General features: G+C 41.0%; 1 protein-coding gene across 4 annotated transcripts in view; it reads left to right on the top strand.

Moving 5' to 3' along the window:
• The window catches only part of SLC1A3 (solute carrier family 1 member 3), a 77351-nt gene that overhangs the window by 22600 nt on the left and 30063 nt on the right, over nt 1-24688 (top strand). For 3 of the 4 annotated variants that reach the window (XM_068990491.1, XM_068990489.1, XM_068990488.1), the window contains exon 2: nt 761-898. The exons of the other annotated variant lie outside the window; for it this stretch is intronic. In XM_068990491.1, the coding sequence (XP_068846592.1) occupies nt 761-898 (138 nt within the window). The remainder of the gene's footprint in view (nt 1-760; nt 899-24688) is intronic. 4 annotated transcript variants of the gene reach the window in all.

The raw sequence follows: 24688 nt of genomic DNA, 5'->3' as shown, positions 1-24688 counted from the left end.
CTTAACCACCAGAGCACCACAGAGTACTTCATTTTGATATTTTTTAAAGTTCCAGGAGCAGAGTCAAATTAAGGGAAAAATTGCTTTCTCTCTCTCCTATTATCCCCTAAGTTTTTCAGGGAAGATTTTTGGGAAAAGTGGTAATTTTGAAATCCTCTCTGGCCAGCAACTAGCAAGTCCAGGATAGTTGCCAAGGCAATATCAGGACCACGTAGACAGAAAGTGTGGGGTGTAGATAGGGGGATGATGAAACTGGATTCACAGTGTGAGCAAGAGGAGTTTTTTTTTTTTAATTGTAAAAAATAAAATTACACTACCCTTTATAAATGGTTATGCCAGCAGTTCTAACATCTGTTGTTACAAAGGAACGTGAATATAATAAGCCTTTTCCCCCTGTATTGCCTTGTGTATGGGAACATCCTTTGTTTCCTAGATATGCCCCAGTCTTTATAACTTTGTCTTGGGCCATGTCAAAATTGGTTGCAAGGTAGACAAAGAAATTTTTCATTGGCTAAGACCAGGAACATTTTTTTCTCTAACTTCTATCTGAAGCCCTGAATTCTGCCAGACCCTTTGAGATTATGGTTGAAAAGGCAGGCAACACCCCTTGCAGCAAAGCAGCACAAATATTTGCTGCTTAAATAAATTGATTCTTGTTAGACAGGCATGATCACCAGCCAAATTCTTGCATAGTTTTCTAGGCTTGTTACACTTTCAAGAAAGACTCAACTTTTCTTCCTTGTTTTTCTTTTTCCTTCAGGTACAATCCTTGGATTTACCCTCCGACCATACAGAATGAGCTACCGGGAAGTCAAGTACTTCTCTTTTCCTGGGGAGCTACTGATGAGGATGCTACAGATGCTGGTGTTACCACTCATCATCTCCAGTCTTGTCACAGGTACCCTATGCAGTTTTGTTTTGTTTTTTCATGTGTGCTTATTGCCAAAGATCGCTTAGAAAAACAAACGCTTTAGGTTTCTGCTGGATGCATGCTCTGTTCTAGAAAATAAAAGTCCCTTCAAAATGATGGAAAGGAGGCTTCAGTAATGCATGAATGATTATAACTTTCGTATTTTACCAATCACAAGAGGAAACGGATTTGAACCGCCACGTAATCTGGTCTGCCTCACTACGAAAGAGGCACCCTGCTAGACACTACACCACCAGCCTTCTCTGCCCACAGCGATGTAGTTGACAACAGCGTACAACAGGTCTGTTTTCTCACCCTCTTATCCCACCCAGATAACATCTGGTTGGACAGCCTATTAGCTATTGATGCAAGAATGCTTGTTCTCAGAGCCACCACGACTTGAGCGGGAGCCTTCTTGGAAGCCTCATCAAGAGGTAATGCCCACGACACACTCACCAACTCTCCTGCCACCAACACTGTATCTTTTCCTGGTGAACCCGCATGACTTCTCCATTGTCCCCCACCCCCGTTGCCTTTTACGCTGGTGGGAGAATGGGGAGGGGGTGGGAGATTTCCCCATCCAGACACTTTGTCAGTTGACACTTGGATTGTCGAGGCGTGGAAGCTTGGCAGGATAGGATTCTTATTCTCTATGAACACGAAATAACGATTTACGCCTGCGTGGGAAACGGTTTAAGAGTACGTGTGATTGGTGAATACGAACAGAGCTAAAAGTTTTAGAAAAATGTCTCTGTACGTTCCTCCCTGCCCACTGTTCTCTTTCCCCACAGCACATCTCTGACTTGGAGAAGGAATATCCGTAGACACTACCCCCAGCAGGATGGTTTCTGGGTTTGTAGCTCAAGCCCAGACCTCAGGTATTACTAGCCCTGTTTTCTTTTCCGTCCTTGGCTTACTGTCCACCCTTAGGCAGATCATTCTGTGAGCTGGCTCTCAGCATCTTTTCACCTCCCAGGGAGTTCGCAAGGATGTTTATAATCTCCTTTCAAGATCTCTGTGTAAAAAGACCTTCATAGAACAACTCAAAAGTCTTGAGGCAAGATTCTGACTGCTTCATGCCTTGGAGGGCTGGCCATTACTTGGAACAGAAACTACGTCAGTTTCTTTTTTTTTTCCCAATGCCTTGCAGATCTCTGCCGGCTTCCACTCGCCCAGGTCTTCAAACAAGTGATTGCATGTACATAAAGCTCCCATTGGAGGATGAGTTGCCCATAAAACAGTCATGTAGACAGGATGATTTGGAGTACTTGTTTTTGAAATTGGTCTGGCCCATTGCTGACCAGAGGTAATCATAGCCGGCCACGATTCTTATCAGAGAAGCTACATTCATACTGAGGTGAGGGCACATCCTCATTATGCATTTGCTGCCGTTTTTCTGGGAAGCAAGTTCTTGCAGCAAGCACTCAGAGGACAGAACTCATATCCACCATTTTGTTTAGTGGAACAGGGAGTCCCTTCCCACCACCCTATGGCTAGAGTCTGAATTGAGTACCTGCAGTTTTCCTGGATGCAAACTGAGGGTCCTGTGTTCCTTTATGCTCTCCCTTCAATGGTGAGGCCAGTGTTTAGAGATTTCTGCTTTCTGATAATTGTGCTTTAAAAAACAAACCCCACTGTGTTACCCTTTATAAGAGGAGAGCCCTTGTTCAGTACAACTAGAGAAAATATTAGTTCCCTTTAGCAATCTTTTGAAGTAGAACTCCCTAGTGTTTTCTCATACTTAATACATCAACTTTGTTGCAGGAATAAGAACTTTGGTTGAGCAATTTTTCAGGGAAAAAACAGCAACAACACTATGAGGCAGTCCCTCTGCTTGGTTAAAAAGAAACTATGTGTAAACCTTGGAGAAATTATCAAAATTTATGATACTGGTGTTAAAGAGAAAGGAATTTTAAACTTTGAACAACCAGTATAAAATGAACCTTAAAAGGTAACTTAATTGCAAGTTGGGGATGCCACCACTTGGGACCATTAAAAGAATCTCAGTTCTTTTCTAGGACTGTTAAGGCAAGGGACATAATTACGTTTGCTAAAGATCTTTTCAAGGTGTTAGTCTCAAAGGAATAATTTCTAAGCTACATGATAATTTAGATACTTATGATCAATTGGAATGAATGATATATTCAATAAGAATTTCTTTCATGATTCGAAGTGCTGTGATTCTAAACCAAAGCAGCATGTAATCCAGTGTAAATAAGGAGGTCCCCTTTGGGGACTTTTGCAAATTACACGTACACAAGAGGATCTCTGTGTGTGTTGGGAAGCATTGCTGGAGAATGTGTTGGGAAAGGACAAAGTGAGGGCCCAATATTTTAGAATGGAAACGCAAGCTCAAATGCCTCCAGTGACCAAGCAGGTGAGGGATCTTCATATATGAAGCTCTCCTTTCAGGTTCCTTCTTGTTTTCCTACTTGATAGAGTCATGGATGCAGGGAAATATTTCTCTTCAATGGGAGAGGTAACAGGGATGAGTGTGATGATAAATGGAAAGCGACTGCAGAACAGTTAGACAAAGGAAGGAAAGGAGGTGATTATGACCTGAAAACTATCAACTCCATCCAGTTGTTGCCATGTGTCAATAAGGGCCAAATCTTCCAATTTTTCAAAAGAATCCAGAAATCCAAAAATTGATAAGAACCTAGATTTTTTTTTAAAATTCATTTATTTTTGGCTGTGCTGGGTCTTTACTGCTCTGCACAGGTTTTCTTTACTTGAAGTGAGCAGGCTTCTCATTGCAATGGCTTCTCTTGTTGCAAAGCACAGGCTCTAGAGCATGAGCTAAGTAGCTGTGGCACACAGGCTTAGTTGCTCCACAGCATGTGGGATCTTCCTGGACCAGGGATTGAACCCATGTCTCTTGCAGGGACAGGCAGATTCTTAACCACTGGGTCACTAGGGAAGTCCAGAAGCTAGATGTTTTTAAACCTTGACATAGGTAACAGAACAAAACAGTGCAAGCCAAACAAAGCACGTCCGCAGGCTCAGTCCAACACTTAGGCTACCAATACTGGGACTCAGGTTTCAGTGTCGGTGCTATTAATTATAAGAACGCACTGATAGACTTGTGCATGCATCATCCTATCGCCGGGTTTCATATGTTGCCTTATTGCACTGTTGGCAGTTCCTTGTCCAAAGCTTAACTTAACATGGAATCAGCTACTGAACGCCACTAAACAAGCAACTGTTGGAAAATCTCTCCATCTTCTGTGTTATAAGTATGTTGTGTCCTGGCCATGCTGGCCTTTTCGGCCCCCATTGGGAACACGAGAACTCAGCACTCTTTAAGTTCAAAAGTCAGTCCCAGAGTCTGTGCAGACAGAACTTGGAATGCATGAAACCCTTACTGCATTGCCTGCATTTTGTTTTAGAAGGTTCTGTGTGTTGTTTTTTCCTTAATTAGTTAATTAATATATTTTAGGCTGTGCTGGGTGGTCGTTGCTGCATCGGCTTTTCTCTAGTTGTGGAGAAACCTTGGGTGCAGTGTGCAGGTTTCTCCTTGTTGTGGGTTCTCTTGTGGAGCACGGGCTGTAGGGTGCATGAGCTTCCGTGGTTTTGGCAGGTGGGCTCAGAGTTGCGGCAGGTGGGCTCAATAGCTGCAGTTCCTGGGCCCTAGAGCTCAGGCTCAGTGGCTGTGGCTCACGGGCTCTGGAGTGCACGGGCTTCAGCGGTTGTGTACGCAGTTTCTAGAACACTGGGTTGATAGTTGTGGCCCATGAGCTTAGTTGCTCCACAGCCTGTGGGATCTTCCCGGAGCAGGGATCCAACCTGCAACTCCTGCACCTGCAGGCAGATTCTTGACCAGTGAGCCACCAGAGAAGCCTGGTTCTGTATGTTTTTAATCACATGTAAAGTCTGAGTGAACTCTGGGAGTTGGTGATGGACAGGGAGGCCTGGCATGCTGCGATTCATGGGGTCGCAAAGAGTCAGACACGACTGAGCGACTGAACTGAACTGAACTGAAACTCTGAGAAATTTAAGTTAGATTTTCACACTTGGAACATCCCTCTTGGTGAATTGTGGCACTAGAGACCCTGTAAGTCATGTTCTCCTTTTCTCAAATTTGAAATTTCAATCCTTCCGAACATCCTTGGTATGTATTAGCATTCCAGAAGCTGCCAGAGAGAAGCCAGGAGAAAGCCTAACGGCTAGATTTGTACTCAAGTACCTATTTTTTTGAACAAAAGGAATACATCTGTGCCAACGTACCACACAATAAAATGGGGAGTTGGCACCAATTTCTATTGATTTGGTCCAGATAGACAGCCAGACTGGATATTTCATGCCAGAAATATGAGTTGGTTTGACTGACTTAACCCTGATTAAATTCACTAGATAATAGTTAAACTCCATTTTAGGTTGCTCTGTGTAGATATAGCTACCACCTCACCTCCTCCTTACTTTAGATTCTTTTCAGAAAACTAGTGCTTTCTTTTCTCATTCTGAGTGATTCCTGCTCAATCTCTTACCCTGCAAGAAATCTTCTGTGTCTCCAGTTTTCTGGAAGGGGAAAGCATCCCTTTTGACAAATGATCTTCCAAATCTGTAGACCTGTGAATTCAGTGAAATATAGGACTTCAGTATAGGTGAAGCCAACAAGCTCCATTCAGCAAAGGGCTCCCTTACTTGAGAAAACAGAAGGAGAGACAGTGAATGGTGAACCTCAAAATATGGCCCCTTATTGTCAAAGAAAAGACAACTACAAGAAGAACGATCTAAAGTTTTGTCATTTCATTTAACACAAGAGGACAAGCAATGAGCTAGACGATTCTTGGTTCTTGGACATATGAAGGTTTTGTGAAGGTCTTGCAAAAATGAAAGCCAAAACACATAAGAAAAATTTACTATTTTAAATGATACATTGTCGTGACTGAGGGGTATCACTGAGGCCTTGATGAAATACTCCAGGTGCTTATGTACAAGAAAAGGGAGAATAGATTTCTTTCCTTTTTTCCCTACAAATACATTTCATTGAAGAAGGAAATATATCTATCTGTGGTGGGGAGGAGTGTCTTTGAGCCTTCTTTTCATTCTCTGCAAACTGAGTTCATTCATGGTATCTGTGTCATGGGTCTGTTCTGAGGATTTATGCTTGGCACACAGTTCAGTTCAGTTCAGCTCGGTTGTGTCCCACTCTTTGTGACCCCATGGACTGCAGCATGCCGGGCCTCCCTGTTCATCACCAACTCCTGGAGTTCACCCAAACCCATGTCCATTGAGTCGGTGATGCCATCCAACCATCTCATCCTCTATCGTTCCCTTCTCCTCCCGCCTTCAATCTTTCCCAGCATCAGGGTCTTTTCAAATGAGTCAGCTCTTCGCATCAGGTAGCCAAAGGATTGGAGTTTCAGCTTCAGCATCAGTCCTTCCAATAAATATTTAGGACTGATTTCCTTTAGGATGGACTGGTTGGATCTCCTTGCAGTCCAAGGGACTCTCAAGAGTCTTCTCCAACACCACAGTTCAAAAGCATCAATTCTTCGGTGCTCAGCTTTCTTTATAGTCCAACTCTCACATCCATACATGTCTACTGGAAAAACCATAGCCTTGACTAGACGGGCCTTTGTTGGCGAAGTAATGTCTCTGCTTTTTAATGTGCTGTCTAGGTTGTACATGCTCAGTTACTGGTAGCTACTGGTGGTAAGGATAGCAGCAGTAAGAGCTGTCCTGGTCCACACAGTATGAGTGAAAATTCTAGAACAAGAAGAGAGCGCTTCAGCTCAGGGGCATGTAACTAAGCCTCCAGATTCCTTACATTTTATTTGTCTGTGGTCTTCACAGTGATCATTTTCCTATTAAAGGTTGATTAAAGAAAACCATGAAGTTAATCGAGTAGCAACTGGGAGCCAGGGAGAATTCCTTCCTCTCCACCAGAAGGGACTGGTTTCTGCCCTGCAGTGTGGGACGGGATGACCTTACTACGGCTGCATCATTCTAAATATTATCATTGGTTATACAACTGCCCAGTCCTTTCTGAGCAACGAGGCCCCAGTGTGCAGCACCCTGGAATCCACAGGGCAGCAAAGTCTACTTGCTGCTTATATGCCACAAGCGGAGCCTTCCTGGCTAATCAAAAATTGGACAAGTGGAGTCTGTCTCGACACAATGCTTGGCAGCCTAGAAACAAGCCACCCAGAAAGCAACTTTGGTCCAGTTCATTTGAAGCCAGCAGGTTGGCCCCACTTCATTTTCTCTCTAGATCTGTTGACAAACATGGGGAGGGAGGCTGAATTACATCCACAGAGACAGAGAGATCGTAAGATATAATAGGAAGACCCACCTGAGGGCTGAAGAGATCACCTGGCTTTTTTTTTTTTTTTTTCATCCTGTAGAAAGGAAATCTGGGAAACTAAATACTCTTTATTTATTTTTAGTGGATTTGGGTTTTGTTAAAAGGTAGACCAAATTATTTAAGTCTAGCTGTCCCAGAAAATATCTACCTTTCCATCACAAATAATTTCATTCAATAAGCACTTGAATTTTTTTTTTCATGTACCAGACACTTTTCTAGGACATGAGGATGACACAGAACTTCCCTGGCAGTCCAGTGGTTAAGCCTCTCACTTCCACTGCAGGGGGTACAGGTTCGATCCCTGGTCGCCGAAGTAGGATCCCAAATGCTTCAAGGCACAGCCAAAAAAAGTTTGTTTGTTTTTTTTAAATGAGGAAGACAAAACCCCTGACTTAAGGAGTTCAGAGTCTGGTGGGAGACTTGCAGTGGCAGTGTCATGGATGGGGACAGTGACCCAGGGAGGAAGAGCCCAGGGAGGGACAAAGAGGCCAACTATACTCCCCAGGTTTCAGGCTCCCTAGTCAGGAAGCAACTCTACTAGCAGAGAAGAAGCTGTTTAGGTTGTTGTTCCTACACTTGGCTCACCATTAAACACTGCAAGAGCCGGAGGTTGGGCCCTGGGCAGCTCCCAGCAAAAGTAACCCTGGGATGTGTGGCCTCACAGAGGGAAGAGGCGCCTGACAGGGTTTCAGCCACAGCAACTCCCTCTGGGAGCAGAGCCTCTCGGCTCTCAGTGGGGGGCGCAGGAGATTAGGTCCCTCTGAGCTGGACGGCAGGGAGAGGACGTGCTGTGCAGTCCAGCGCCCAGAGTGGCAGCCCCCTGCCCTGCACCCTGGAAGGCGGCCTGCAGCCGCTGCCTGAAAGTTTTGTGCGTCCATAGTCCAAGCTTAAGTTGAACTTGTCTCCTGTGAGGTCCAGGGAGAAATAGAGGATGACAGTTTGGACGGTGTCAGGAAAGCACTTGAGCACAGCCTCGAATTTTGCTGCCAGTTCTTCTCAGGTGCCCGGTCCTCCTAGGCCCTTCACCAACCTGGTTGCCTTCCACGTCCCCTTGTGTTCCCAGAGTTGAGCCCAGTGTTCCAGGTGTCACATGACCAGGTCAGGGCAGTCACCAGACCCAGTCCTCTGCTCATACCGACTGGGGTGGGGTCAGCTGTCATCAGTGGCAACAGACCCCTGGCTCAGAGGAGTTCAGCCTATGGTCACCTAACCCCTCAGAAACGAAGTTTGTGGAGAAGTTTTTGTGGTAAAAAATCGAACAGTTCTTGAAAAATTATAAGCCCCAGGCTCAAGGCTTTCCTAGAAAGTTTAGGCTTCTATGACTTGGGAATTCTTCTCTGTGAAATTTCAGCAGCTTCAAGGTAGGTAGCCTACAGTTTTGATCAGTTCCGGCTTGTAAGACATTTTTGAAAATTTCTTTAATAAAATTAAAAAAAAAAAGATTTAAAGCTTCTTTCAAAGTTAAATTAGATGGCTGGATGGCATCACTGACTCGATGGACGTGAGTGAGTTTGAGTGAACTCCGGGAGTTGGTGATGGACAGGGAGGCCTGGCGTGCTGCAATTCATGGGGTCGCAAAGAGTCAGACACGACTGAGCGACTGAACTGAACTGAACTGATTCTCTAAGAAAAATAAGATCCCCAAACCCCGGCCCCCACCCCCCACCCCCAGCTTATGTTACCAATCTGGTAATTTCTTTCAAACCACTCTGAAACTGCAGGTCTGTGGGCGGTGCTGAAAACAGATGCTTTTATTCTGCTGATATGATAATGGTTTTCAATAGAGCAAGGATGAATCCTGACTGGAGATTTGTGCTTGAGGACACACACAGACAACTAGTTTATTAACTTTGATTTGAATGGATTTCTGCTAAGAAAACTGCTTACCTTGAAAGTGACTGGGAAAACTGCCTTCAGTTATAAATTATGCATGTCCCATAAAGCCAAGTAAAAAGGTGCTGGAGTATCTGCCAGCAGAAAGACAGAGATAGAGACAGAAAGAGAAAAATTTCTATAGCTGGATAAGGCTTTCTGTGACAATGTCATGGACTGTATGTCTTCAGGGGATAGTACCCCTTCTCTTTGTTCAGTGTTTAGTGGGTATTTCATGATAAGCAGAAAGAAGGCTTTTGGGGGTGATGATATTTTCTGCTGAAGGATGGATCTGCTGGAATGATCCAGCCAATTTTGAACCTGTGTAAAATCTAGCTTCCCGAGTCTTGTATTTGTGCAAATTTGTTTCTCTAGGCAAGATAAACTTCTTTTTAGCTTCTACACGGAAGATCTTTACAAAAACCCCAGATGGAAGCCAGTTTACTACCCATGAGTGCAACCTGTTTTGCTAGCCCAGCAACATCTACATTTTCAGTTAATACTGCTTTCAGATGTCCGTTTCCTGGACTCCCATGTATGGGGAAATAGGTTTTGCTGTCTTTGTGTTTAATTTGTTAAACAATTACTTGAGTTTTCATCTGAGTTTTTCTCGGAGGGAAGAAACTTCCCCTAAATTACCATGGGGGTTTCCTCTCACAGGGCGCTGGATGAAGGGAGGCCAGTGTCTGAGCTCTGTGATGCTGGGGGCAAGTAAACAAGTCAGAAGAAGCTCTTGGCTAGCCGTTTAGAAAGAGTTTTAGAAGGAAGAGCAAGGTGGCAAGATGACTGCAGACTTCCTAGATTCAGCCTGTTGAAATGACATTTATATTACCAGGACTTGTCAGTACAGTTGAGGGAGAATATAAATATATACATACCCAAAATCTTGTCTCATCTATAGTACCCTTAGATCCCCTCCCCCACCTATACGCCTTCCCACCATTGGATTATTTTGAAGCAAATACCAGATTCTTCGTTATGTTTCTAAAAGCAAAGAACACATAAGACAGGAATGGTATTTTAAGATAATTTTAACTTGTTTCATGTTTCCGTAATGTCCTACCCCGCCACCCCCGCACACACACACACCAAGAGCTGTCCATCACTTTAAAAAATTGTTGCCAACCAAGTTCTTTCCTTTTGTGGTACAAACTTCTCTACCATTGCTTTACAGTAATTACCAAAATCTGCTTCCTGAGAGCATGATACATCTCTGGTATAAGATAATGCAATAAAATGTTGATGCTATGAAATTTGGGGACACAATTTTTCATTGTAGCACAATACAAGTATGTGTGTGCACACATAACTGTGTGTTTTGTCCAAAGCTCTTCCAACTCTGAAAAGTACTATGGTCTGACTGTTGCCTCAACTCTTTGTAATTTACAACTTTTCCAGAATTTCTTTCTGTACTTTATGGTATCTCACATAGATTATTTCTTGTTAAGCTATCATTTGAACACATTGTCCTCAAAGGAATTTGTGCTAAGAGCTGAAGTTTCAATTATTTTAGAACTAACTTTCCTAAAGAATATCGCAAAATTTTCCTGAGTTGGTGTATACCATAAAATCCTTAATATCAGCATACCTTACCTACACACTAAGTATTTTGGAGTTTGGGAAAGAATGAATATATATATATGTATGGCTGAGTTGTTTTGCTGTGTACCTGAAATTATCACAACATTATTAATTGTCTATACTCCAATATAAAATAAAGAGGTTTTTTTCAAAAATAAGATGGAAACATTAATAGCTTCTATACTAGAATCTTGTAACTTTTATACTAGAATCTTGCCTTCTTTTTTTTATTTTAGAATAGAATTTGGTAGTCTTATCTTGGGACCTATACTTAATGACATATCTGAAAGCATTCCTTTGGCATACTTAGGCTTAAAGCCAGGCATTAATGTAGTAGTTCTTAAACACATTTAAGAATAACAAACTGGAAACTCATAACACTCTCATGGGTATATTCAAAATGCTTACATATTGAATGATGTAGGAATACATTTACTGTAAGAAAATATGACTCTTTTGCAGTATAGGAACAAAACTATAAGCATATTTCCACGAATAGTATAAGCTATTAAACGAAAGCATGATTGACAGTTGCAAAGTTTGTAATATCATTTAGGTATGCATAATTTTTAAGTCTTTTTTCTGCTAGCATTCACCTAAGTAGAGGCAAGAAATACTGAAGAAAAATTTATAGTGAAAAATCAAAAGAATTCGATCTACTGATTTTATTCATTTTTTTTTCCCCTCTGAATTGGGCATGTGGCATCATTATTTGATCTTAGCAGAAAACAGATGTTTTATGGGAAAGTGACTGACGTCACTATATAATTTCCCATTAAATAAACATCTGAACACTAAATTTACAACTAGCAAGTGAGGTCAAGTGCCTGAAAAGTGCTGTATACACCACAGAAGCATATTTTCCATCTGTGAAGATGGATGTGTAGCAGTGTGTATCAGTCTTTCAACTGCTAGAAACATCCTAGTTGCCAAACTTTGCCTCTATCATTACTTTCCGTTGTTCTTTGGAGTGATAGAAGCCTATTTTACAATAGAAAGGGAGAGGTTTTTATTTACATGACGTTCCTAAAATTATTTCTTGGTATTGGTAGACTTAGCTTTATTTTATTTCAAAGTGGTTTTTATTTTTTTAACAGTTTTGCTGAAATGTAACTCACACACATACAATTTACCCCTATTGTGTGTAATTCAGTGGTTTTTAGTGTATTCATGAGGTTGTGCACCCATCATCACATTAAAATTTTAGAACATTATTATTACCCCCTGAAAAAAAACCCACACTCCCTAGCCATCACTCCCTAGTTACTCCATTTCTCCAGCCCTAAGCAAACACCAAACTATTTCCTTTCTCTATGCATCTATCTATCCTGGACATTCCGTATAAATGGATATATGGTCCTTTGTTACTAGTTCTTTCAGAGTTCATCCTTGTTGCTGTGCATGTTAGTGTTTCATTCCCCTTTATGGTCAAATGATATTTCATTTTCTGAACATCCCATACTTTATTTTTCCATTCATTACTTGGTAGACTTCGGGGATTTTGTCTGTTACAGGCAGGGTGCTCTTATGAATAATGCTGCTGTAAACTTTCCTGGGCCTATGTTTTCATTTCTCTTGGGTATATACCTCAGAGTGGAACTCCTGGGACATATGATAACTCGCCTTAAAACTTTGGAAGAACTGCCAGACTGTTCTGTGCTATTTGTGCCATCTTACATCCCCACCAGCTGCATGGTGGGGTTCCAGTTTGTCTACATTCTTGCCAACACTAACCATGTCTTTTTTGGTTTGTTGGGGTTTTTGTTGTTGGTGTTTAACTTTTACCTATAAAAGATGTATGTTTTAGCTAAAACTTTTGAAGTCATAAAAGTCTCTGTATTATGACTGAATTTTCCATTTCAAAAAAGATAAAGTTCAAATATTACATCTTTGGTTGTACTAAAATAATTGTTGAAATCCTTTAAAATGTATGTGGACTCATCAATTATGACTTTTTGTTTGTATTAATTTCTTTATAGTGAATACAAATCAACTTAACTAAAAGAATAAGATAGGTGACACAGCAATGTGACTATACTTAACACCACTAAACTGTACATTTAAAAATAGTTAAGGTGGTAAATTTTATGTTATATGATCTTTAACACAAACATTTTTAAAAATAAGGTAGATGTAATTTTTTTGCAGTTTTTATTTTTAATTGGAGGATAACTGCTTTACAATATTGTATTGGTTTCTGCCGTACATAAACATGAATCAGCCATAGGTGTACATATGTCCCCTCCCTCTTGAACCTCCCTGTAACCTTCCACTCCAAAAATATGATTTTTTAAGTCAATTGTTTGAAGCATAGTTGCTTTATAATGTCGTGTTAGTTTCTATTGTATAGCAAAAATGAATCAGTCATACAAGATGTGCTATGTTAATGCTCTTTTGAAAGAGACATTCTAAATATTCGTCTAAATATTCTAAATATTTGTTTTCTTATTAATCTAATCTACCACAGCTAGAGTTTTTACACACAGCTTTCAAAGGACATCATAAACTGCTTTAATCAGATAGCTTTCTCCCTGCGCCTGGATTTACATTTGGAAATCGCAGTATAGATGCTTGGGTTATCCAGAATGTTAAAATCTCTCCAAACTGAGACATTCTTCAACGGCCCCTGTGGTTTCCCTGAGGTGGTTGGGGGTGAGGGTGGGGGTGGAGGAAGAGACAGACTAAAGCCAGACAGAGATCCTCTGGATTCCTCCAAGGAATGTAGATGCTAAGACTGGAGTGCTGATACAAATCTCACTGGTATGAAGTGGTTTTTATGAGCTGCTTCAGTGGCCTGGTACATCTTAATTTACAGAATGCCCCTCATTGCTGAAAGTTCTGTTCAGATCTTTTACAATACTATTGAATTATGTATTCATTCTAATTCTTTGCATGATGAGCTATAATTCCAAGTCAGTTGTTTTCAGCTCAGAAGGAAAGGGTTTGCTTCCTTAGGTGTTCGCACTTGCGGAATTTAAGAAGAACCCCCTTAGTTCCATTCTTTTAGGAATCTTTCCCTTTAAAGCATGCATAAGACCTCCAATCCAGGGACTTCCCTAGTGGTCCAGTGGCTAAGACACCGTGCTCCTAATGCTGAGGACCAGGGTTTGGTTCCTGGTCAGGGAACAAGATCCCACATGCTGCAACTAAGACCTGGCTCAGCCAAATAAAGAAATATTTAAAAAAAAAAAAAAAAAAGACCTCCAACCCTAATTTTGAGCTGTGTCTTTGCAGAATGGCTTCTGTTGCCTTTCGACCATCAGTAAGCAAAAGTGAAGCCTGCCAACTGACCATTCTCAATAATTTGGGGGTTTTTTCATTCAGCTTCCATCTCATTTATTGAATTGCCAGGAACGAGCTTTACCTCTGTTTGATGAGCTAGTTATGGTACTGGTTATTGCTCATTTTTATGCCTGAATAGAATTATAGCCCAAGCTATTTCTTGCATTGATGGTGATACACTCTTATAGATGTATAAGTAATGTGCAGGATAATTACAAATTATTCTTTTGCATTTTATTAAAGAAAACCTTAAAGACTGGTGTCAGCGAAATATAAGCCACTGACCACCTGTTAAAGAAACAAAGCTATATTGTTAAGGGAAAACTAAAGTCTGTTGGGTCTTTTGAAGTTGATGTCTCAGAGGGCGACATTGGTGCTGCTGCCAGAGACAGGATGGATTATTGGTCTGACCAAGGGAAGTCTGGAATTTTAAAGAACACTGATAGAGTATTACATGGACTATCCTTGATAACAAGGGCTGGCTTTTGTTTCACTAACAGTTGGTTTCCTCTGTTTATTTTGCTGTTTCAGATTATCCTTTCTGTGTTGAAATCCACACAAGGGCCATGAGATTAAAACCCTCAAAAAATAAACAAAATATCCCAAGCTCTTTGGAAATCTAAATGTTAGACATTGTTTAGTCATGTCTGCCCCCTCTGTGGTTAGACAAACTGCACTCTGGTATGTGTCTGCTTCATTCTGCAGCCCTGTGATTTGCTTTTGGTGGCTCTGGGCCAGTGTCCTCTCCAAGTGCAAGCTGCATGAAGGCAGACAGTGAGTCTCCCTTCTGATTAAGCTTTGCAGCCAAGCTCCCCCAGAGGTGCCACACTGGCCCAGCATTGTGCATCTGTGTGTACACACTGACAGTGACAATTTAACCTCCCTGCTGGGAAATGGGTTTGGATATTAGAAGGAAAACAATTTGTGGTCTCATATTTGTGGTCTCTTAAAGGAGAATATTCCAAGTGCTTCTTAAGTCTTTGAAAACTTTCTATTTCAGTATGTCTATTTCAAGCATCCTCACAAATAATGCCCAAAGGGGTATTTTGGGGGGAGAGAAAAAGATTTCTTGACACTTTAAAGGTACAAAAGTTCTTGCCTTGGTGGAGTACAAATTTTGCTACATGAAAGAAACAACGGCATGGTTGGGAATCTAAATTTAAATTTTATATTACATCCATCCATGTTTATTGGGCTATTGGAGTGTAAGGGTCAGAGGTAGAATTGTTCCCTTGGGATATTTTTTGTTGAAATCATTTCTGTCCACAACCCTGGGGTCACTAGCCAAAATATATCTATCCTAGTAAAATATAGATTCCTTATGACACCGTATCATTATAAACTACACATTTGTGAGTGTTGCAATGGAGTTAAACTCTGCTTACTTACTTCATACACACAGGCGGTGCAGAGAACGTTTCATAATTCTGCATAACTAAGTTTTAGGTTTTCATTTGTTTTCTTTAATTACCCCCCCCTGGAAATATGTGGTTCTTCTTTTGTATGCACCAAGTAAGAATCCAATTTGACCATTTTCCTCTTAAAATACTTTGTGAGTCCTGTGAGTACTCAACTAACACTCACTGTTAACCAACTTCTATTCTCAGTCACATGCCTGTCATACTACAATTTATTAAAAGGACTTGAATGAAATAATTTAATTATTTTCAATATACAAAACGCAAAATTAGCTGCCATGAATTTCTCTGGAGCAAAGCATACTTGATCCTTCCAAATAAGTATTCGGTCTTGACATTCAATCAAGATACACTCAAATTCAAATATATCTTTTGTTAAGTGGAATATTACCTTTGGCATTCAAAATGATTCCAAAGTTTGCTCAGGAAAGAGAAAGAGAGAGAAATCAAATGTATTAAAGGAATTTCATCAGTTTTACTTGGGCACATTATTCCTGCCAATCTACTCATTGGCTTACTTACACCAAAGATAAGATAGAATCTGCGATTCTTCCAAGGAAAGAGATTTTTGTCAATATTAGAAAAAGTCAGATTTTGGTCAGGTTTTTACTGAAAGGCTATTTCCTTAAATATCCAGCCTGCAATCATCCATTTTATTTTATTTTTACAACTGAAAACAGTTTTTGAGAAAAGGTAGCAGCAGTTCCAACAGTTATTATACTTTAAAAGAGCTCAGTTTCTTTTATGGCAATTTATCACAGTAACTTCCTGGGGTTTTTTGTTCCTTGTTTTTAATTTATCCCAACTTTCATGTGGAGGAGGCTAAAATGGGTTTGGGGTGCTGAGAGTTTATAAGGAGCATTCTCCATGTTTTTATGTGATCACTTAGAATTTTCTTTTAATTAAAACTTTAATCAGCCTTAAATTTGCCATTTGACTTTTTTATTTTTTGAGGACCAAGCACACAAACATGCAAAAAACTGTATTTTATTCTGCTAAATCTTTCAGTTATTAATTTTTTTTAAATGTTTGCACTGTCCCAGTGTTGAAAGGAAATTTTTTAAGGTTTACATGTTTGATTATTTTATCTATAGTCAGGACTGTACCACTCAAAGCAACAAACTCAGTTTTCAAAATTTTGACTTGGAGACTTTTCAAGGAAGTTTGAGATTTGTGTCAAGAAACCATTTTTTTGTTTTATAACTGATGACTAATGTAAGTTGGAACACTGTTCTTAAATCAGATCTACTGTTTTTGCCGCATAGTTCATCAGATCTTTGGACAATTTCCAAAGGCATTCTGTACCACACTTCATACTGTCTCCTCTGTGTCGTTTGAGAGTTTGGCTCCTACAACCTTCGATTGCCCTTGGGAGGTATTTATGGCTTTGATGGGCTATGTTCACAGTCACAGGGTTCTTGTAGATAAACTTCTTGGCCTTCCTGTGACACCGAGCTACTGATCCCAGCTTCCCAAGTGCAAAGTCAAAGTCCACTTTCAAACAGTGCAGCCTCACCAGACGAGGGGCTTGGAAAGAAGCAGCCGCCCTGTGTGACCGATCTTTAGACACAGTGAATCTCTCTGGTTTTCTTTCTCTCCACAGACATTGTGAAAAGATTCAATAGAGAGAAGTGCAGGACTTGATCTCTCTGGACTCTAACTGCATTAATGACCTGTGGTTCAAGAGTTATTAAGATTTCAGTAGAAGAAAAAATATGAAAACAGAAGCCTTTTTAGAAAACACTACAGATAACGTGTTTTTTTGTTTTTTTTTAGATAACGTATTTTTGTTTTGGGTTTTTTTTTGCTGCATATAATGAACAGCCCTAATTGTACAGTATAGTTATTATATTCCTTGTTATGTTGAATTATGAAAGTTGAATAATTCACAGTCCATCCTAGCTGAATACATTTATCTGATTGGCTCATGGCTAAAAGATTCTCTGAGGTTTTCATTTTCTCTATTGTGAAGAATGGACAGTTGGTTTAAATTCCTATGTTTCTCAAAGAAAAAACACAGTCCTAACTTGGTTGACAAAATCGAGATAGAAAAGCATCATAAAGAGCAAGGCTCTGGCCTTTCTGCAGCTTATTTATTTGTCTGTTAAGACGAAAGGCATTCCTATCTCTTTCAGGAACTTCATTCCAACAAATTGGTTCTAGAACAATTCTTGACTGTGTTGAATGATCATGGTAGACTTCACTTTGAAAAAATACCCAAAAAGGAAGTCCAGATCAGTGGTTCTCGAAATTTTTCCAGTCCCAGCTTCCTTGAGAGAGAAAAATCACTCTTCTTGGTAATTAATAGTAGCTAATATAATCTCTTAGTGTTTGTTTTTTTGGTATGGGGAGAACAGAAGGAGCCTTGTACACTTGTATTGTTTAAAAGGACTCTAAAAGACACATGCTCTGATTTTCCCCACTCCCCAACTGTTGAGGGTGATATGCCTGCACTATTGAGAATAAGTATGTGTTTTCCAAAAATAATAAATTATAAATGATTCACCATGGATTGCTACAGTGCATTTAAAGTTTGACTCAAGCTTTTGGGAACATCGATTTTTGCTGTCAGGATTAAATTGCTGGGCAGATGTGAAAGTCGAGTTTGGGAATGTCAGTCACCTTACAGTTTTTATTTGGAATATCCATCTCTTAGTGAAGAAAAGACATAATAGGTCTTATAGATATGCAATTATGAACTCTTAACCAAATTGGTAGTAATTCAAAGTGGTTCCCATGGAACATGAATGTCAGATTCCCATGTAACATGACCTCAAGGTCATGGCAAAATTCTAGTATCTGATAATCTATTATGTCTTTTCTTCAACTGTTCTAAGATTTGTGAATCATCTTGAGACAGATAAGTAGCCAGGAGTTCCATGACTTCTTTTTCCCCTTGGGAATACTATTTGCCACCATCCCCCCTTTCCTTGTTGAAGGTTAACTGACTTGGAAGATAGTTGAATATTATCATTTTGTTTTTAACTAAATTGTACAACATGCCGTGATGACCTCAAGCTAATTTCATAGTGGTTGTTAAAGTCATTCTCAGAGTTGAGAAAGGATTGCAAATACCTGCCTCAAATTCTACTTCATTGATAAGTTTTTGAAGAGTGTTAGTATTCTCTCACGGAGAAGGTGATGGCACCCCACCCCAGTACTCTTGCCTGGAAAATCCCATGGATGGAGGAGCCCGGTGGGCTGCAATCCATGGGGTCGCGAAGAGTCAGACACGACTGAGCAACTTCCCTTTCACTTTCTCTTAGTGAAGAGGCAGGTGGGGAAAATAGATTCACTATTGGAGAAACTTTTCCACTGTTTCTACCCTAACCTCCAGCTCTGGAATGACAATGAAAATCATCTTTCCTGGATACAGGCTAGGGACTTTCTATAGTCTGAGGGAAAGTCTGGCTTCTGTGGGAGTCATGTATGCCTAAAAAGAGGAAAATTAGTTTCCCTAAACATAACCATTCCCTAAACAAACAAAATTCAAAATGCCAAGCTGAATGAAGTGCAAGCTGGAATCAAGATTGCAGGAAGAAATATCAATAACCTCAGATATGCAGATGAAACCACCCTTATGACAGAAAGCGAAGAGGAACTAAAGAGCCTCGTGATGAAAATCAAAGAGGAGACTGATGGACGTGAATCTGAGTGAACTCCGGGAGTTGGTGATGGACAGGGAGGCCTGGCGTGCTGCAATTCATGGGGTCGCAAAGAGTTGGATACGACTGAGCGACTGAACTGAACTGAACTGAACTGAAAAGCTGGCTTAAAACTCAACATTCAAAAAACTAAGATCATGGCTTCTGGGACCATTACTTCATGGCAAATAGATGGGGAAACAATGGAAACAGTGAAAGATTTTATTTTCTTGGCCTCCAAAATCACTGCAGATGGTGACTGCAACCATGAAGTTAAAAGACATTTGTTCCTTGGAAGAAAAGCTATGATCAACCTAGACAACATATTAAAAAGCAGAGACATTACTTTGCTGACAAAGGTCTGTCTAGTCAAAGCTAGGAGAAGGAAATGGCAACCCACTCCAGTATTCTTGCCTGGAGAATCTCAGGGATGGAGGAGCCTGGTGGGCTGCGGTCTGTGGGGTCGCACAGAGTCAGACAAAACTGAAGTGACTTAGTAGCAGCAGCAGCAGTCAAAGCTATGGTTTTTCCAGTAGACATGTATGGATGTGAGAGTTGGACCATAAAGAAAAGCTGAGCGCCAAAGAATCGATGCTTTTGAACTGTGGTGTTGGAGAAGTCCCTTGAGAGTCCCTTGGACTGCAAGCAGATCCAACCAGTCCTTCCTAAAGGAAATCAGTCCTGAATATTCATTGGAAGGACTGATGCTGAAGCTGAAGCTCCAATACTTTGGCTACCTGATGTGAATAACTACCTCATTGGAAAAGACCCTGATGCTGGGAAGGATTGAAGGCAGGAGGAGAAGGGGATGACAGAGGATGAGATGGTTGGATGGCATCACCTATTCGATGGACATGAGTTGAGCAAGCTCCAGGAGTTGGTGATGGACAGGGAAGCATTTTGTGCTGTAGTCCATGAGGTCACAAAGAGTTAGACATGACTGAGCAAGTGAGCTGAACTGAACTGAAACATAACTATAATGCTCATTATCATTTGTTTAAAAATTAACAATAATCTCTTAATATCATCCAATCAGTTTCCAAAAAAAAAAATCCCCATTTCTTTTCTCCCTCCCTTTTTACAGTGTGTTAGTTTGAGTCAAGCCAGATTGTTTTGTTTTGCGTATCTTTTAAACCTTGTTATCTACAGGTTCTTTCTCTTTCTCTCTCTTTCCCACTCTTTTCTTTCGCATTTTGTTTGTTGAAGAGACCAGATTGTTTGTCATGTAAAATCAGTTTTCCATACTCTGGATTTTGCTGATTACATCTCCCTGGTGTTGTTTAACATCTTCCTCTGTCCATCAGACCATAGTTTTTTGGTCAAGAGAGTCACAGATAGATACAACCAGAAGTCTGTATTGGAAAGAGAACTTGAAGAACCTTAGTAACCACAGCTTTCAGGAACTGGTAAAACTCAGTTGGCCAAAGGCTCTTGAGTTAGGCCACCATTGACATGTGATTGCTACTTCTTTTCTTTTTTTGTCACGTTTATTTATCTGGTCACACTGGGTCATAGTTGTGTTACACAGTATCTTCGTGCTGCTAAGTCACGTCAGTCGTGTCCGACCCTGTGTGACCCCATAGACTAGGCCCCCTGAATTGGGAGTACAGAGTCTTATTCTTAGACCATCAGGGAAGTCCCGATTGTTAATTCTACAGACTCGCAAAAATTCTTATTTTATTTCCAGATGGAAGATAGCTATTGGATGTGTTCCCAGGTGTGTGCAAACTAGAATTATCTGCAAAACAAACTTACAGACACAGTAAAAACTTCATAATTCTGAGCCTGGTTCACTGCCTGAGAAGGACCTGCTGGTCCCTTTTAAGTTACTAAGGTTTTACAGAGCTGGTTCATTATTATGAAGATGGTGAGGGCAGGTAGAATAAATGTATTCCTGGTGAAAGAATGTAAACATGGAGGAGAAATCAGCTATTTTAGATATAGAAAGAGTACAAAACTATTGAAAGTTTGCTGCTATTTTAAAATCAAAGGAAATGTAGACAGTAGGGGATAAATCAGAAACTTCACCTCCTCTCCTGCTCCTCCCCCCATGCCCAGACTTGTTGATTCCACCTCCATAACTCGGACTTCTCACTGTGGACACCCCTCCACCAAGTCCAAGCTACGCCAGCTCAATCCTAAACTACAGCTTCAACACCATCGCCAGCCTCTCTGCCTTCCCTCACACTCACTATGGAGACTTGCCCTTTTCTGACCCAATTTTTTACATGAAAGCAGTATGATCTTGCTATAATTCCCCACACTGCTTTTGAAATAAAGGTCAGAATGTAAGCATGTCTTCTATGATTCCTGCTTATCTCTTTCCATCTCATTTCTCACTGACTTTCCCCTACCATGTCTGCCTGGAAGCTTTATCTGAAAGCTCTCCTTAACCTCTGATCTTACTTTGGATGTCATTTCCTCCAAGAAATCTTTCCTACCCTTCCTGTGTCATCAAGTGGCCCCACTGTCATTTTTCCACCTCCTCCAGCCAACTGTAAGTTTCTGGGAAGCATAAGATCATTTTGTTTAACACTACATCCCTGAGGGGGCTGGCAACAATTTTTTTTTTTTTTTTTGAGATCCCAGAGAATCTTCAGTGATTTTAGAAAAAGACATGAAAGTCTCCATTTTTCATGTAAAAAAATGTATTATACCCTGCATACCATTTCTCAGAGGTTAATACAAGAGGGAAGAAGGGTCAGCATTCCAAGGTGACCCAGCTCCTCCTGAAACTATTCCACTGTGTCCTTGAGTAGCATCAGACCAGAACAGCCAAAATTTGGACTCCTGACTTAGAGAAATATTGCACTGTACTGCCAATTTATGCAGTTGGCTTTAAAAAAAAAAAAAAAAAAAAAAAAACAGGCAAAGAGAGCTTTGACATGCTTTTCCTGGAAAGATTCACTGATTCACTCTTTCAGTTAATATTTGGTAGAGTGCCTTCCAAAGCCGCGGCATGCAATTCTGCTCTAGGACATGAAAGTGTGTGCCGTTTAAAACAGTGAGCATTACATGGAGTTTCTGATTGCCAGCTAGTTCGCTTCCCTGATAGGCATTTCCGGATGTGAGGAAAGATTTATTTTGCAACACCCCCCCCCAGCTCCAACTGGTATGTGTGCCTGTCTACACACACACCCACACCCCTACTTTCTCCCTCGGTGCTTAAAATCATCTGTCTTCAACTTTTGGAAATTGAATTGACACAACAGCAGAATAACTGGCTCTCGGTAACTTTCAGGGGGAGAAGGGCATCACTCTCTCCTCTGGAACTGAGTGCAACAGCTTAAAAATAGAACAGTGTGTATTGGGTGTTTTTCTTTTCATCCTTTGCATCAATAGCAGGTGTACAGTTACAGACACAAAGAGCTAGATTCACGTCTTCTGCACGCCTGCAGAGAATTCCCAGAGTTACCTAGGGAGCAAGAACTGGCCTAAAATGATTAGTAAAAAGACAGTAACCCAATACATCTGTGTGTTACTAACACTGCCATATCACATGACTTTATTATTCTCCTTCCATAGTGACTCTCGGAGGTAAATGGCCAGTAGAAGAAAGTTTCACCAAGAGCAATTCTTAGGTACCAGTAGACAATGTAAAGTTAAAACCTCAAAAAGTCCAATCAGAGTCACTGATTCAGCTACCGTGAATTGTAGGCTTTGAAATGGTTACGGTGAAGGTGCTGAGAATTGAAATGCTTCCACTAGAGAGCATCACTACAGCTTCATAAACCAATTGTGAGATGCTAGTTTGCTTTTTAATGGATTTTCTTTTTTCAAAAAAAAATAATTATTTATTTATTTGGCTATGCTGGGTCTTCGTGACTGCGCATGGGCTTTCTCTAGTTGCAATGAATGAGTGGAGAATGCATTTTCTAAGATGGGCTTCTTAAATTGTTTGATGACCTTGGGGCACTGACCTCACATGTGCCCTGGGACTGAATTCTTCATCCGTTTTGCAGCATGTCTGTGGTCAGAACGGTATTACTTAATGAGTCAGTTCACACATAAATTTATTGCATGGAAGCGGTACGCCTCGCTAGCACACTTCTCAGCAGCTGCTTGCAATTCTTTCACGTTCCTCCCCAAGGAGATGGTTCATAATAGATTTGAACAGATGCTAGGTGTTTGGCAGCATGGTGAGGGGTACTAGTTTTCAAAATTTGGGGTTATGTCATGTCTTGTAATTAGAATTATTCCTTCAATGTGCTCACAGACATACCTAACCTCTGACTCCACACTTAACCCCCCGTGAGCTCTCCTAACCTATTTATTGGTTCTGATGGCATCATTGCTAAATCCTTGGTGCTCGGAGTCCAATCTGGTAAACATGCACAGGCAGATCTGATTTGGCACGAAAATTGCTCCTTCTTTCTAAATGTACTTTTCCAGTTGTCCCGACAGCAAAGTCAGGCATTGCCAGAAGCCCAGCTTCCAGGTTATCACAGTCCCCACGCTCCCCTTCCCCAGTGCTCCTCTCTTCTCCTGCCAGAATGTGGCTTCCCCGTCACTACTCTGCCTGCTGCTGGGAGCATTGAAACCAGCCCTGGGTTTTATTTCCCAAGCCTGGCATACAATAAGTGCTCAATAAATTTCTTTCAAATAAGCCAAGGATGGTTCACCAGGAAAAAAGGAAAACGTTTGTGTTTTCTTCTTAATCAATTTTAATCTCAGAATCTTCCTCAGAAGTGCTTCTAATGCCGCTCCAGGAGCCTAGGGAAAGCTGTTTGTATGAACAGAAAATCCGCAGTGTGTTGGATAAGCTGGTAGAAACGCTCTCATGCTTCCAAACACTCAGGGGTGGATTAGGGGGCGTGTTTGCCTATCTTGCAAGCTGATTCCCAGCAGATGGTTACTCCATTCACTTTCTTTACACATTTATCTCCCTACTTGAAGTATTCTACATCTCTACTCACTTGGAAGTTATTCCACAAGTCTTCATGAGGCATCTTCTTGTGTTGTGGCCTCAGTAAGACTGTTGAGACACTTCTCAGGGAGCACCGGCTGTACCACTTCCTTTATTTTCCACGTCAAACCTCCTCTGGCTCCGCACTTTCACTGGCTGTGCGGTAAATAGTCCTGACAGCATCTGCCATACGTTTTCATGCTTCATTCCCTTCCGTGTCCTCATTGCTTTGGTGCCCTGAGTCATGCACAGTGGCTATTGTCTAGCTGAGCTTGTTAATTCATTCAGTATTGAGTTCCTCCAGTCAGCTGTGCTAGGTGCTGAAGAAGGAAGTGACAGAGCTGTTAAACAGAGACTCTGGGCTTTGGATGTCCTTCCTCTGCGGAGAGACAAGGTGTTTAATCCTGAAAACTTGAAAAGGGGCTAGCTGAGCAGTTCAGAGTAGAGAATCAAAGAACAGGAGGCTCTCTCTGGCTGCATGTACCCACAGTAATCCCTGTTTGTTTCTTAACAGCACAGACTTTGGTATTACCAGACTAGTTTTCATACTGACTAGCTAAGGGGAACATTGCTTTGGTATTCATGGCTTATCAATGGAATGGGAAATAATGGTAGTGATAGGAATATTTGTCTCTGCTATGACAAGGGACCCAGAGATGAGCCCAGCTGAGATTGTGGCTATGCACATGCTCTGTGTGAACTGCAGGCAATGAATTAATGTTAGTGATTACTGTCGCTCTCGGACTCTGCTTCAGTGCTGTGAAC

Source organism: Capricornis sumatraensis, chromosome 18, assembly GCF_032405125.1.
Source record: "Capricornis sumatraensis isolate serow.1 chromosome 18, serow.2, whole genome shotgun sequence".
Lineage (NCBI taxonomy): Eukaryota > Metazoa > Chordata > Mammalia > Artiodactyla > Bovidae > Capricornis > Capricornis sumatraensis.
Note: the sequence above shows the minus strand (reverse complement) of the source record. Positions and strands in the feature narration are given on the sequence as shown.